Genomic DNA, 14,371 nt, shown 5'->3' on the forward strand with positions numbered 1-14,371 from the left:
CTTACAAAGGGCCTGTGAATGCTGTTCAGGTCATGTGTGCGTTTGCCCTCCTGTAGCCAGAAGACACCATTTACTTACAGTCATCAGCCACATCTGTCTCTCATTCTCCATCTGTCTTCTCTTCTCCAGTGATCCCTATGCCTTGAACGGAGGGGTCCAGCACATATGTTAGGATCAGGGTTGAGCTTTCTGCATCTCTTATTTTTTTCACCCTGACCAACTGTAGTTCTTTGTGCCATCTACTGTAAACAAAAGATCCTCTGCTGAGGACTGAGGGATCCATAGATTTACTGGTATAATGATAAGTCATTAGAAGTCAGTTTAATATTCTATTCATTTACCAGCATAATAATAGGAAGTTCTTCCTTATAGCCTATGACCTATCTAGCCTTAAGGTCTTGATCTGATAATGGTGCAAGGTACAGGTTTTATTTTGTGGATCAAGTATTAAATTTAATCAGAAAGTTCTTGATTGGGCATGTCAGGCTTGTCAATGCTGTAGGCCACAGGTTTCACAGTTGGGTAAAATTGGTGATTATTTTCCTCTTCTTGCTTGCTCAGCACCTTTTCATATGAAAGCTAGCCAATAGGGATGAGGCGTCCGGGTCTGTAACAGCTGATTTCTCCATGTTATATAACTCCAGTATGCAGTGTCTTTAGAAATTGGGTCTTACCATTAAATTCTACAGAATAACCAAGAAAACTGGCAATAGCCTATAAAGTTTTTTTGGGATCTATGGAACCTCACTAGCCAACAACTCTATCAAAAGAAGGAGCCCATTTTCAGCACTAGGCTTTTTATTTGTTAGTCTCTGGTGTCTTGTAGCAGCATTGTTACCTGTACCTGAAAATATATAATATAAATAATATGATATGATAGAATATAATATATGGTGGTATACATGCATATATAGGGAAGCTTCTACAGTAGTACCTTTTCATATGACTTTTTAAAGGGTCTTTAGTGTTATTTATCCCTCTCTATATTCCCTCTTCTATTTTGCTCTCCTCCCCAACCAAATTTAATCCTTTTTATTCCACTATTATTCTTTAAAGTTTTATGCCAATGTGTTCTACATCCTTTCCCTTGAAAGCCCTTTTCTGTAACCTGTTAGTGATTTTCTTTCCTATGTGGGTATTTCAAATGAACCACACATATCTGAAGAGTCAAAGCTAACATCCACAATGAGAGAATACATGCAATGTTAGTCTTTCTGAACCTGGGTTACTTCACATATAATGATGTTTCCAGCTCCATCCATTTACCCGAGTATTCTACAATTTCATTTTTATTAAAAGATGAATTGATGTTGCATTGTATAAATACACCACACTTTCACTGTTCATTCATCCGCTGATGAACATCTAGGCTGTTTCAATTTCCTGGCTAATGAGGTGACTATAGTATTGTGGGCTTATAAACACATCCTCAGTTCTATTCAGTAAATCACTGCGTCTCCTTTCACACCAGTATCATAAAGGTTTCATCACTATGATCCTAGTACAGTTTGAAATCTGGAATGGTGATACCTCCTATAGTTTTTGTTTGTTCAGTGTGTGGTTGTTCAGATTGTTTCCATTATCCTAGGACTTTTCTATTTTTATATTCAGTTTAAGATAATGCTTTCAGTTTCTGTGAAGACCCGCAATGGAATTTTGAAGAGGATTCCATTGACTCTGTAGATTAGTTTTGGATGGCCGTTTACATATTTGTCCTTCCAATCCACGAGTATGGGAGGTTTTTCCATCTTTTCAATTTCTTCTCTCAGTGGCTTAAACATTTTCATTGTACTCCCCTGATTAGATTTATTCTGAAATATAGTTTTGAAGTTATTTCAAATGGCATTATTTGGGACCTTCCCATGATAAATGACAGATTATTCAGTAAAGCAAGCATAAATTTATTTTAAAAGACTGAAATTATATAATTATCTAACAAGTTAAGATTCAAGAATGAGAAAATGTGAAAGCAAAGTAACACATTTTCTTTCCAAGACACAATGGAATAATTATATATACATTCTATTATTTACATGTAGTATTATATTATTGGTGTATATATGATGTCAATTAAATCAGATTTAGAGAGAAATGTATAAATTTCTTTAAAAAAAACTAAAATCATTAACCTGCATTCAACTTTAAGAGTTCAGAGAAACAACATTTCAAACCCAAACTAAGTAGAAGAAGGAAAATAAACATCAAAATAAAAATTAATAAAATAAAAACAAGTATACTAATGAAAATCAAGTGCTGTTCTTGGAGAAGATAAAAATGAACTCTTAAGGGAACTTGCCTTTTAAAATGAATAAACATGATTTTTAAAAGCTCAACAGAAAGCATCACTATATACCCAAAAAATTAAAATGATTGTAATAGAACATTATGGATAATTTTGTGTCATGAAAATCAAGAATTAAGACATGATGAGAAAATTGTAAGAAAATAAAAAGACCAGAATACTGAAAAAATAACTTAAAAAGAAATAAAAGGACTGAATGGAACTAATTAATTAATTCAAGTCAAGAAACTAAATTAATAATTAGAAGTTGTATCAGTGTTCTTGGACTGCAAACAAAAAACAACCACGATTATGTGTGCTACAAGCACAGAGATAAGTTCTCCAACAGTTCTGGGGGTTGGAGGGTCTGAAGTCATCTACACTTGTCTCCTGGCTTCTGGGGTTGCAACATGTCATCTTGTTCTTTGTCTTATAGATGTGTAACCCTTGCATTCATAGTCATATGGCTTTCTCTTTTCTATGTGTGATTACCCCTTTTTGTGGGCCTACTCTATTCTAGTATGACCTCATCTCTACTAATTACAATAGCAATATCTCATTTTCAAACAAGGCATATGATCAAATTCCAAGAAGGACATGCATTCAGGGGACATCAGTCAAGTTTATGAAATCTCAAGGTGAGCTCTTTTCACTAGTGAGTCCCATAAAATATTAAGAAGGAAACAATTTCAGTGAAATGCAATTCCTTTCATAAAATAAGAGGAAGGACTCTATCCCAATTTGAGTTATATTTTGCCCTAGTGTTAATTCCAAACAGATACCATGAGAAAGAATTTAATAAAACATTACTACATAAACATAGACTTTAAAAACTCTTAAAACATTCACCATATGAATTCAGCAACATATATGGTACCTTACAATCAAATGGTATCTTTGCTAGAAATGCATGGCTGACTTATGATCTGAATGTTGACTCACGGAGCACACCAAATTAGTAAAATAAAGGGTATAATTGCATTATCAGCCCAGCAGAAATGTAAATTATTTGACAAACTCTGTTAAGATATCTCAACAAATTATAAAAGAAAGGAAATGGCTTCCCCCAACCTGATAAAGACACCCACGAGAACCCCCCTGTTCACTGCAGATTTAACATGATTTCCTTCCAAGATCAAGGGTCAGGCAGGATTTCCATCCTCACCAGCCCCATTACACACACAAAAACATTGGTTAAAGTCATAGAGACAAAAATGAATTAAAAAATAGAAATGTTCACTTTCCTAATATTTTTAGTTTTAACAGATGTAAGTAAAATATAGCAAGGATAATTAAAAGGTAAATGTTAGTTAATTTAAAGGTATATTTATCAAAAACCAAAAAAGTGAAAGACTCCATTGATGAGCAACAGTTTTTCAAGTCAATTGGTTTTTAGTTATTTCAGGAAAACTAGAGGAAACAATAAGGCTGTCAGGTTATAGATCATTTCAAGTAATTTTTGATTAGAGATCATTCTAGATTTTTGATATTTAAACTCTGAGTAAATTCAAAGAACTGAGTGATGTTTCGATATGAAAATATCACTATTCTCATCTACTTACAAAATATCTTTCTCGTCACTTGCATGTGTAAAAAATCCCCACCAACAAAAGTTATGCTGAATTTTTTCTCTACATAGATATGTTATATTCATTAACAGATATCGGTATTAATTTAGGATACCTAACAATTTCATTAAGATATACAATTATAAAAAATTTGCCTTATTAGCCAATAATTTCTTTTATATTGGGAATGCATTCTGTTTACATGTTAGCTTTATTAATATAGAAACCCTATCTAGAATTTACTAGAGTCATACTTATTAAATTTTCATTTTTATTTCAATTTTTAGAAAATTTTAATGTAAAAATTACAACAAAGTGATCAATTAAGTTTTTGCCATTAAATATATGACATCGGTATAAAATATATGGTGGAAGAGGAACTGAATGAAATAGAGCTGTCATTGAAAAATATTCCAGGTAAAGAATTATCAGCAGCAAGCTAAAAGGAGAGCTCGGTTGTGTATTTTTTGAGTGAACGTGCATAGGAACAGATCACTGGTGTTCATGTTTATTTATATCCACATGAGGGATTAGCTTCACAGTTCTACTGCTGTATTTACAATCTGTCCCAAATCACATACTTTGCAACTAATTAAATTGACATCAACACAATAATTTTTAATACCCAATAAAATGTAGTCAGTCTACCCAAGGACTGAAGCGCCTCAGTCTGCCTGCCACGCTCTCTCACTTCTCCTTTCTCCCAGCGTGAATTCTCACCTAGGACCACACTCCGTTTTCTCACCCCCAGGCTTTAAAACATTCTACTGATCCCTCAGAAGAGCATACATTGGGGGGACAGTAGTCAACCACACACAGGAAATCTCAAAGGCCGGGTGGTTTTACTAATGTGTTCGGTAAAATACTAAGATGGAAATAATTCTAAAGAATACAATTTTATAGAAGAGGAAGGAATACATCACTTGTGTTATATTTTGCCCCAAAGTCAAATCCAAAAGACATCACCAAGAAAGAAGTTAACAGAATATGATTTTACAAATGTAGATACATAACCTTCTCCCACTCCCCTATTCTCAAGCCTCTGAGCGCATCCTGGAGGTGTTAACATGTATTCGTTGCATAAGTAAGGGGGTTAATGGTGCAGAGAGGGAGTTAATGTTGAGGGCTAACTCAAGTTCAATTTTTCATGAATCACCTTTTTTAAAAAAATATCTTTTATTTATTTTTATTTCATTGCATTGGTGTTTTGTCTTAACGTATGTCTGTGTGCTGTGTCAAATCCCTTGGAACTGGAGTTATAGACAGTTGTGAGCTGCCATGTGGGTGCTGGAAATTGAATCTGGTCCTCTGGAGAGAAGCCAGTGCTCTTTACAGCTCATCCAGCTCTTCAGCCCCACAGCTCACTTTCAATATGTGGTGAGTTGGGTACAGCATCACTTTATGTCCCTCAACAGCTTAACCTCTTCTCGTTGCCTCTCTTGGCCTCTGCTTGCCCGCAAGCTCACATTTTCACTAGTACTACCTAATCAGGTGCTCTCTTGTTTCCAGTGTTCTTGGCACAGTTGGCAGTTTGGGATTTGTTGGGTATTTTCTCATCAAAAGCACCACTTCAAGTGGCAGTTAGGTTAGGACACAGGGCCTTAGAATCTACCAGATGTAGAAAAACAGTAGATACCTGCAACAAAAGTGAATTTTGCCCTAGAAAAGTAAAAGCATTGGTAATGCTATACGTTTTTCACGGCAAAATTCTGAGCTTTGGTCTCATGTTCATGAGAAGTGTTCATGAAAAGTATGTCTGTCTGTCTCCTGTGGCTGCTTCAGCAGAGCGGAAGCAACATTTGTTAAATGTGTTCCTGCTGCAGGCGCCATGTTCGTGGCATTAGCTGTATCACTGTATCCCTGCAGCTCTGTTACAAACACCCCCACTCACACAGGGTCGTTTGCTTGCTCAGGGTCCTGTGGATCGGGTCCTATTGAATGACTGCTACAGGAAGACCCTGGGCCCACTTGAGCACACCTGGCAGATGGGGAAATGGCAGGAATGGATGGTCCAGAATGGCCTCATTCATAAAACTGGTAGTTGGCAGGCGTAAGGCTGAGATGCCTTAATTTCCCTCACCGTAGCTCACATTCCTAGCTGCAACCTAAAAAGGTCAAATGTCGCTGAACGCCACAAAGCTTCTTAGTCACGGGTTCCATCCCAAGCCACTGTCACTTCTGAACATTCTATTTGCCAGAGCAAGTCACAAGGACAAACTCAAGGGGCTGTAAACTAAGTTCCACCCCTAGTGAGAACTTAGAACTTAGAAGCGCTGACCTGGTCTGCATTTTTAATGTACCACACAGACAGGATTCCAGGCCACAGTGCGCGGTCTACTTGAGGTGCCTCGCTAGAAGTGGGGCCCTGTGGCAGGCTGTATTCAGGCCCATTTGATTCTCTCTTCACTAGATCAGGGGTGCCTGCTTCTATGACAGTCACTGTGTTCAGACTCCAGATAAGAAGGGATTTTCCATATATGAGGTCTTTGATCAGACCACTGAGTAAAACACATAGCTTTGCCCTGTCCTCATTTCTTAATTCAACAACAGGTTGGACAAACTCCTCAGCAAAACCGGGCCTCTTATCAGAGACCAGAAAGTAATCTGTAATGGAAGGAATTACTCAGAACCCGTCTCTCCCAGGAAAACAATCGTTAGCTTGTCAAAGCAGGGAAAGCTCTTATTAGACTATAGGATCCCTCCATTACTGCTGCTGGAGAAGGCCAACACACATTTCACCGCAGACCCTAAATTAACAATTCAACTGCTAGGGAGTGCACCCTGCTGGAGGGAGGTGAAGATGGCCCCCTACATCAAAGCTGCTCCCAGCCAGGGTGTTCAGTGTTCCACACCCCATTACCTGCACATCTGTGGGGTCCTTTTGATCATAACTCTTCACTAGGCAAAGCAGTGAGAGTGGGAGGGTTCACTTGGTCTTCAGCGACAGCTGGCTTTTCTCCTTCTTTATCTTTCCTCTCCCCATCCCTGGGGCCTGGCTCCTTTGTGTCTACCTAATGATTTTTCCAATTTTAGCCAGCAGTGCTAAGGGACTGGAACCATCGCGAGTCTGTGATGGGATTTCTTTGAGTCAAAAGGAAAGCCTCTACCCTACAAAGAAGTTGGCTGGCTTCCGCGGAGCCCAGGGCACTTTGTATGCAGCCTTTTAAGCTGTGGCTTAAAACAAATGCAAATACATGTTGGCGTGGATTTCCCAACCCATGGCTCCCCTGAAATGGACATTCTTAAAATCAAATTCCAAGAAGCACCCCTTTATGTCCCATGTTCTCCCAACGTTCCTGCTGATCTGAATGAATGTTTGGTTTCCACACCTTGCATCCTAGCCTGTCTATTAGGCCATTAATTTATAACAAACTATGATTTTTAAGTAGGAAAGAGAAAGAAAATTTGCCCCTCACTGAATGGCGGGAAATGTGGAGAAATCCACAAATCTTTCAGGTTGTATGTCTTGTGTCTCTGCTGAGAATGCTTTTCCCCCTTCTGTTCTTCATGGTCTCTGCAAAGTCACCTCTCAGAGATCCTTGGGTACTAATGAGCACCAAGTTAGAAATTTGGGAAGCATATTGGGAATATCCCATAGACAAGGATAACACTACTGGGGACCACACTGTTTATCTGGGGTCCCCATCAAGTTCTAGCATTTTCTTGCCTAGAACAAGTGTCTTTGGTTGGATGCATGCTTCCTTTGTAAAAGCCAATGTCACAAGACTCCTTTGATTTGGGAGAAACTATTTGAAGATTTTTGTCATCTTCCCTCCCATGCTTGCACAATACTTGGAGAAAACAGAGACCCCATGAGGAAGTTTCTCTAGCCACCAATACGCTGACATAGTTTTCTGAGGCACATCTTCTTGGAGAGGCAGTTCCTCCCCCTAAGACTGTTTTCTTCACTCTCAGTAAACAAGTGTGGTGCTCTCGCATGGTGCTGTCCTTGGAGTAGAAGAAGATATGATTGACTCTGCTCTTATCAACTCTGGAATTTGATATCAGAGCAGTATGTAGTGCCAGTCCATGGTGGTTAGTACAGTGTGGGTCCTTACGTCAATGGCTCCCAGAACTATGCATTCAACCAACCTCTGAGCAAAATGTGTTGTAGGTGTCTATTTTGAACATGTACAGATTTTATTCTCTTTTCATTATTCCCTGAACAATACAGTATAACAACTATTTGCAACTTATACATATCATATTAGCTGTTATAAGTAATAAGAGGTGACTTAGAGGATCTAGGAGAGTGTGCATAGGTTGAGGGACTTGAGCATCTGCAGATTTTGGTACTTACGTGGGTTCTGGCATTCGTCTGTCACCGATAAGGGAGATGTCTGTATGGAGTGCAGAGACAAGGGAAGACAGTGATAAGGATGCTGACGGGATAGAGAAGATAAAGTTTCAAAAGGATTTTGCAGGAGATTTTGAGTGACTAAATAGAGTGAGCATTGACAGGGGAGAAGTGGGAACATGGCTCATAAAACCAGAGCGTTTTGAGGAAAAGGTGGAACTAAAAGGAGCTTACTTCATGCAAAAGATTTATTGGAGGGGAGTAACATGCTAATTTCTGATTCCTCTTAAAGTTCAATATTTCAAAGAAGGGTGTCTTGAGGGAAACCAAGACAGCATGGCAACTCACAGAAGTTTCTATGCTCCTTTATCATCTTATTTTTAACAAGAAAATCTTGTCAAATCAAGATGGCTTTTAGCCTTATTCCTTTGATAAATATTACCCTACTCTCACAGTGGGTCTAGAACTAAGTTCTAAATACTCCTAGTCTACCTCAGTCATGAAATCACCCATGCTTCTTTGTGTTTGCGTAAGGGTTCAGACTGAACATGTTTTTCATGAAAACTATCATAAATGGTATGTGGGATAATAATGGAATTCCTTTGTATTTAAGGTATCCAGAATCATAATAGTTAACAGGGTGAATACTGAACATAATTCCCAATGGAATCTCTGCTTGGCGACAGTACCAAGCCTTCTAATGTCACTTCCAAATCCCCATGTTCACTACACTTTGAGTCATTTCTGGACACCAATCATGGCAGCTCACTGATGACCTGCTGCAGGAAGTGACTTCAGAGCTTCCCTGGCTGCTCGTCAGCACATGCTGGTTTGATTAGGAGCTTCATGTTCTGCACATTTCCAATAGAATCTGCTGTTTGGCTCAAGGAAAGCTACCTGTTGTCCAGAAGTGGGACTGAAATAGACTGTAAGACTGTGGAGCTAGGAAACAGCTGTAGAAGCGGCCGTCAACCTTAACCTTTCCCAGGAAAACCCTCAGTAACTGGTGGCCAAATTGTTCCTCACAGACTCTTGAATAGGCTCACTTCAAGCCAGTAAGCAATCCTTGCCCCTATTTGATGAACCAGGCATAGAGCCATTCATTCAAAGACAGAAGGAGACCTATTCCACGATTAAGGGAGGTAGAGTCCACTCTAAACTCAGGAATGAAGTTTCAAAATCTAGACATCTCATTCAAGGTCACAGCATTTATCATTGGCTCCAGTATTTGAACACCGTGTTTCATTTTATTTAAAGCCTTTTTCTTTTCAACTGCACTACGACCTCTTACTACACTGCAGCAAAACTACTTGCAATTTTCTGTTTACAGTTTAAATTTTTTGTAATATACTTGATATACACAAAATGAAGTGCAATTGGTCATATCAGATAAGATGAGTGGCCTCTCATCTTGCTATCCTGTTTCATGTCTTCACTGTTCTCTAAAATGAGATTGCATTGGGTTTATATTTTAAAAACAGAATGAATACACATGAAAATGCTTTTTTAGGCCATAGAATGTTAATCAGTATCAGCTACTAAGTTCATGGCAATGTAAGAAAACCCTCAAAGGCTGTCACTTCATTTAAAAGATACAGTCAATCATTCTTGATGGTTGATGCTACTAAACACACCAGCAAGTAGGTGCTGTCAGCCCAGGAAGAGGACGGCTGCAAATGTCTCAGTACTCATGTCTCGTGAGCACCACCTCCCCGGCCAAAGGAAGCAGAGTGCTACCAGGCACTTAAGCATCTAGATAGGTGACTATCTCTCATTTCTTCATGGCATTCTCTAGTTTTATAGAAGGTTTTATTTTTCTGTCTAGAAATGCCCAATGGCATTGCTCACTGTCTTGCAGGGTCCATGGTGGGAATTTGGCTTTAATGACACTAGTATATAAATTGAGGGTTCCTGCTTGCTGATTTTCTCAGTATCCCTTCTAGTTAGCTTCTTCAGGTGGAACTCTGTAGCAAAAATCTGCTAAGTAGCCGGGTGGTGGTGGCGCACGCCTTTAATCCCAGCACTCGGGAGGCAGAGGCAGGCGGATCTCTGAGTTCGAGGCCAGCCTGGTCTACAAGAGCTAGTTCCAGGACAGGCTCTAGAAACTACAGGGAAACCCTGTCTCGAAAAACCAAAAAAAAAAAAAAAAAAAAAAAAAAAAAAAAAAAAAAAAAAAAAAAATCTGCTAAGTAGTGCCCACTTTTCCTAAGAGACTGAAGTCTGCATCTTCTTACCACTTACAGATCTTGTGCCAAGACAATACTTTTCTATAAAGAAGGAGTCTCTTCCTTGTAGGAAAATAATGTTTGAACTCCTTTAGCAGCTTGGTAGATTGAGACAAGAATTAGAACCTTCGATAAATGTGAGCTTAGCAACCTTGGGGAGTCATACTTATCCTACACTAAAGTAAGGGAAGGAATATAGTCCTAACGTGCTCAAGGTTTCTTCTGGACACCCATGTTTGGTTCATATTTTTCGCTGTGAGCTTTCTAGCCTGAGATGTTTCACAGGGAGTTGTGTTCTGAAGGCAAACCCAGTTGTATCATCTTCCCAATTAATCGTCCCACTTGCACTGAAGAAAACTTCTTACTTCCTGCTTTTTAAGGAAACCAAAGCTTCAAAAGGGAGGATGTTGAGTCCAAGGCTGTAAAGTCAGGACTCAATCCTAGGTCTTCTGGGAAATTTCCACTACTATTTCAAATTTAGAAATCTGACTTTAGGTCACAGGCCACAATTATGTGGGACAGGAATGATCTACCACTAACAAAGACACCTACTGCAGAGAATAAACTGGAGATTTGAGAAGCTAATACCTATGTATTATGTACAACTTTCTGATGGGGAATCTTTGCCAACCAAATATCTTTAAGCAGTGGGGCCATTAGGGTGTGGCTTTCTGGGACCGGGAGAAAAACAGCACATGGCCCAGGTGCTCTCTCTCTGTAGCTCCCTCGCAGCACAGCTGAGCTTGGACTTCTCATTCCTGTTTCATGAGTTTTCCCCTTAGAATAAATAAAAGTATGATTTTTTTTTCTTTTAGCTAACCTGGTAATTTCCCAAATCGAGCTAACTTCTACAACTTTCCTTGCCCGGTCTTATTTAAATATCATCTCTTTCTCTTAATTTCTCTGGGGTTTAAGCCAGATTAATTACCTCCCCCAAGTCACATAGCTCACAAATGGTGAAGCTACTCTGACAACCCCGGCTTTCTGAGCCCCCAGCCCAGTCTTCTCATTGCGCCTCTCGTTTGACCGTGAATCCCAGTGCATTTATGTATGCTATAGGTGCTGAAGGGCAAAAACAAGGGACGTTTTCTGCCTCCGCTGGTTTCCCAGGATCCAGTCTTTCTACTTTCCTTCCCTAGCCCCTCCAGCCCCTTGTAACCTGCTAACATGCTCTTCTCCTCCCTGCAGGGTGTGTGGTGGTGGTATCTGTGATTGAACAGCTGGCAGAAGTTCACAACTCTTCGGTCCAGGTGGCAATGGAGAGACTGTGCAGTTACCTGCCTGGTAAATCTGCAAGAGCTCTGATCCCTGATGCTCTGTGTCTTGCTTCTCTTCTCTTCTGTGAATCACCAAGATGGAGATTGCAGCAACCTGCTAAGTCTTATGGGATGGGGGAAATTTGCTTGTGCTTTCCTTAGATTCATATTCTCATGGTGTTTATAGAGACTGAAATAAAATGTCAACTCCAGGTAGTTTCTGTATGACATTCTCTCCCATGGCAGACATCACTGAGGCCATACAGGGAGAAAATGTTGAAAGGCCAATGACCCCTAGCATATCACAATAACAATGACTTTCCCCACCTGATGATAATCATCGTAGATATTAAGAAGTCAATGAATAATTCTTTTTGATTGTGCACACATTCACAGACACACAGAGTCCTACTAATACAGACGTTAGGCTGGGAGAATTTCTGATCTCAGCACCCCAAATAGGAAGATATCAGAGACACCCCTTCCATTTCACCTGGATCTCAGTTAACTTTCTCATCCATTATGCAATCCAAGGAGCTGATGGGTGTTTGAGAAAGCTGTGTATTTGTTTTTCAGATTTGGCAGAAAGAAAATATTTGCTCTGTTTTCTGTGTACATAGTTATGTATTTGAGAGTCAAATTTTCCTTCTCCTGGTAGAAACTAATTCTACAGGAAGGCTGATACTATTAAGTATGTTACCCAGCCTGAGAGTGATTGTGTCTTTGATTTATATGCTACCCCATGTCAGTAGCAAAAAACAAATCATTTTCTGAAAATTGCATTGTTCAATATATGAATTTATAAGATAAAATATTTAGAACTCAAAAAGAAAGACTACAAGAGAATAGTATACACACACCTGTTTATAATGTCTCAGATGGATCATTGTTAAGATCTCAATCTATTTATATTAAGTCTTTAGTGATATTAAATCATAGCAGATAAACTAGAAACACCTCCTGGCTTTGTCTGCCCCAGTTCCATTTTCCACCAACTCCCTAGAAGGAGAAATGAGCTTAATGAATATTGTTTTTCAGGATTTCACATTTACATATTTGCTCAATTGGATCTGTTAGTTGTAGTTATTTTGTTAGCAACTTTTAAAAGAATTTCTGGTAAAACAAAAACAGTTGTAGAAACCACAAAAAGTGAGTGTGTAATTTTCCATTTTGAAAGGTAACCTCCTCTGTAAAGAACCCAGGTCAGAAAGAGCAGATAATTAGCTTTCCCAGAGATCCTAGTCACGTGTCCACTTTCACCCACCTGCAAAGGAAAACATCTAAACTTTGCAGTAAATGTTACTTTATGATTTTTTTTCAGTTTTAGCATAACTATCTTCTTGTTTTACATTTCTAGTGTGTCTCCCAGGTCTATTACTATCTACAACTTAGCTTTTCATTTTTCATTTCCCATATAACTTAGCTATGAATTTTGTTCTGTAACTCTTCCCACAGCCTGGGATTTTCTGACTTCCTGTATACCTGTGGTGTAACTGAACATGTTTCTTCTGAGCTCTGTGATTTCTCAGAATTGGAACCTAAGTCCAGAGCTTGGACACTCCCAGTTTGCCAATTTGATTCTTTTGGCAAAATGATACATGGTCCTCTCTCTCTCTCTCTCTCTCTCTCTCTCTCTCTCTCTCTCTCTCTCTCTCTCTCTCTCTCTCTCTCCCTTCCTCACTCCCTCCATCACTCACTCTCTGTGCCCTTTATGTAATTCTAACAACTATTGATGCTTCATGGAGGGTGAGAAGTATCAACTTATTGGGAGGTATACTATTGGTATCATTCATTAATTGAAGTATATTTAACCTATTTCCTCATTATCTTATTTGGATATTTTCCTATAGTACCTAGTTCAATTTGAAAAACCAAGACACATGCTTTATTCTTTCCTTAGCAGCTTTAAAGAGATTGAAAAGCAATCATTTTCTTTAAAATGCTACAAAGTCATGATTTAAACATAACAGAGATTTCAGTCAATTGCAATCATTATCCTATTGAAGCTCAAATAACCCCTTTCTTGACCAGAAGGTCAGAACCTCCTTTTCGGTTTGGTGATGAGCTCAAATAACCCCAACAGCTTTCTCAGTAGCTGGACTAGCCAGGTATTCCAGCCATGTCTTGTTCACTCCTGGGGCTTGAAATCAATCATTTTTCTTAGAAATCTAGGAAGGCCTTTTTAGTGACAATTCCTACCAAGTCTGTGCACTTGGTAATCCTGATTATATTAATGGTCAGTTTTTCTCAGTCTCATCTGTGGACAGGGATTTAAAAAAAACACATGCATATACACTTACATGTACAAAGTTTAATATAAATCTAATGAGTTCATGGTGCCACTTTCAATTCAAATCCAAAACCAGAGGTATTTTTCTTAATTGATTTTGTTTCTTAGTTGCTGTCTCTTTCTTTCCTGTAAAGTCCTTATTGTCAAAGTGATGGCTAGAACTACATAGCCCAGAACTTCCCATTCACTGCCCCTTACCACACACTCACACCACAGGACCAGTTCCAGTATATTTCCCATTTCTTATTTCATGCAGTTCACGTTTGTTGAGAGCAATTAGGATTGTTTTTTGCATATAGTTTTCCGATGTCACCACCTTTTAAAAGCGTTGGCCTATATGATCTGAGCGCAATGCCGTTGTTTGAAATACCTCTCCAGTCACCAGCTGTGTGACTCATGTCCACCCCACCTCTCCTATGGCTGTCCCTCTAGCAGAACTGATGTCTCAAGCTCA

At 39.0% G+C, this 14,371-nt stretch overlaps 1 protein-coding gene across 1 annotated transcript in view; it reads left to right on the forward strand.

Moving 5' to 3' along the window:
• Aoah (acyloxyacyl hydrolase) overlaps window positions 1-14,371 on the forward strand; it is a 192,659-nt gene that overhangs the window by 11,355 nt on the left and 166,933 nt on the right. The window contains exon 2 of the mRNA XM_038334078.1: window positions 11,560-11,655. Within this exon, the coding sequence (XP_038190006.1) occupies window positions 11,560-11,655 (96 nt within the window). The remainder of the gene's footprint in view (window positions 1-11,559; window positions 11,656-14,371) is intronic.

The sequence above is a fragment of the Arvicola amphibius genome, chromosome 6, assembly GCF_903992535.2.
Source record: "Arvicola amphibius chromosome 6, mArvAmp1.2, whole genome shotgun sequence".
Lineage (NCBI taxonomy): Eukaryota > Metazoa > Chordata > Mammalia > Rodentia > Cricetidae > Arvicola > Arvicola amphibius.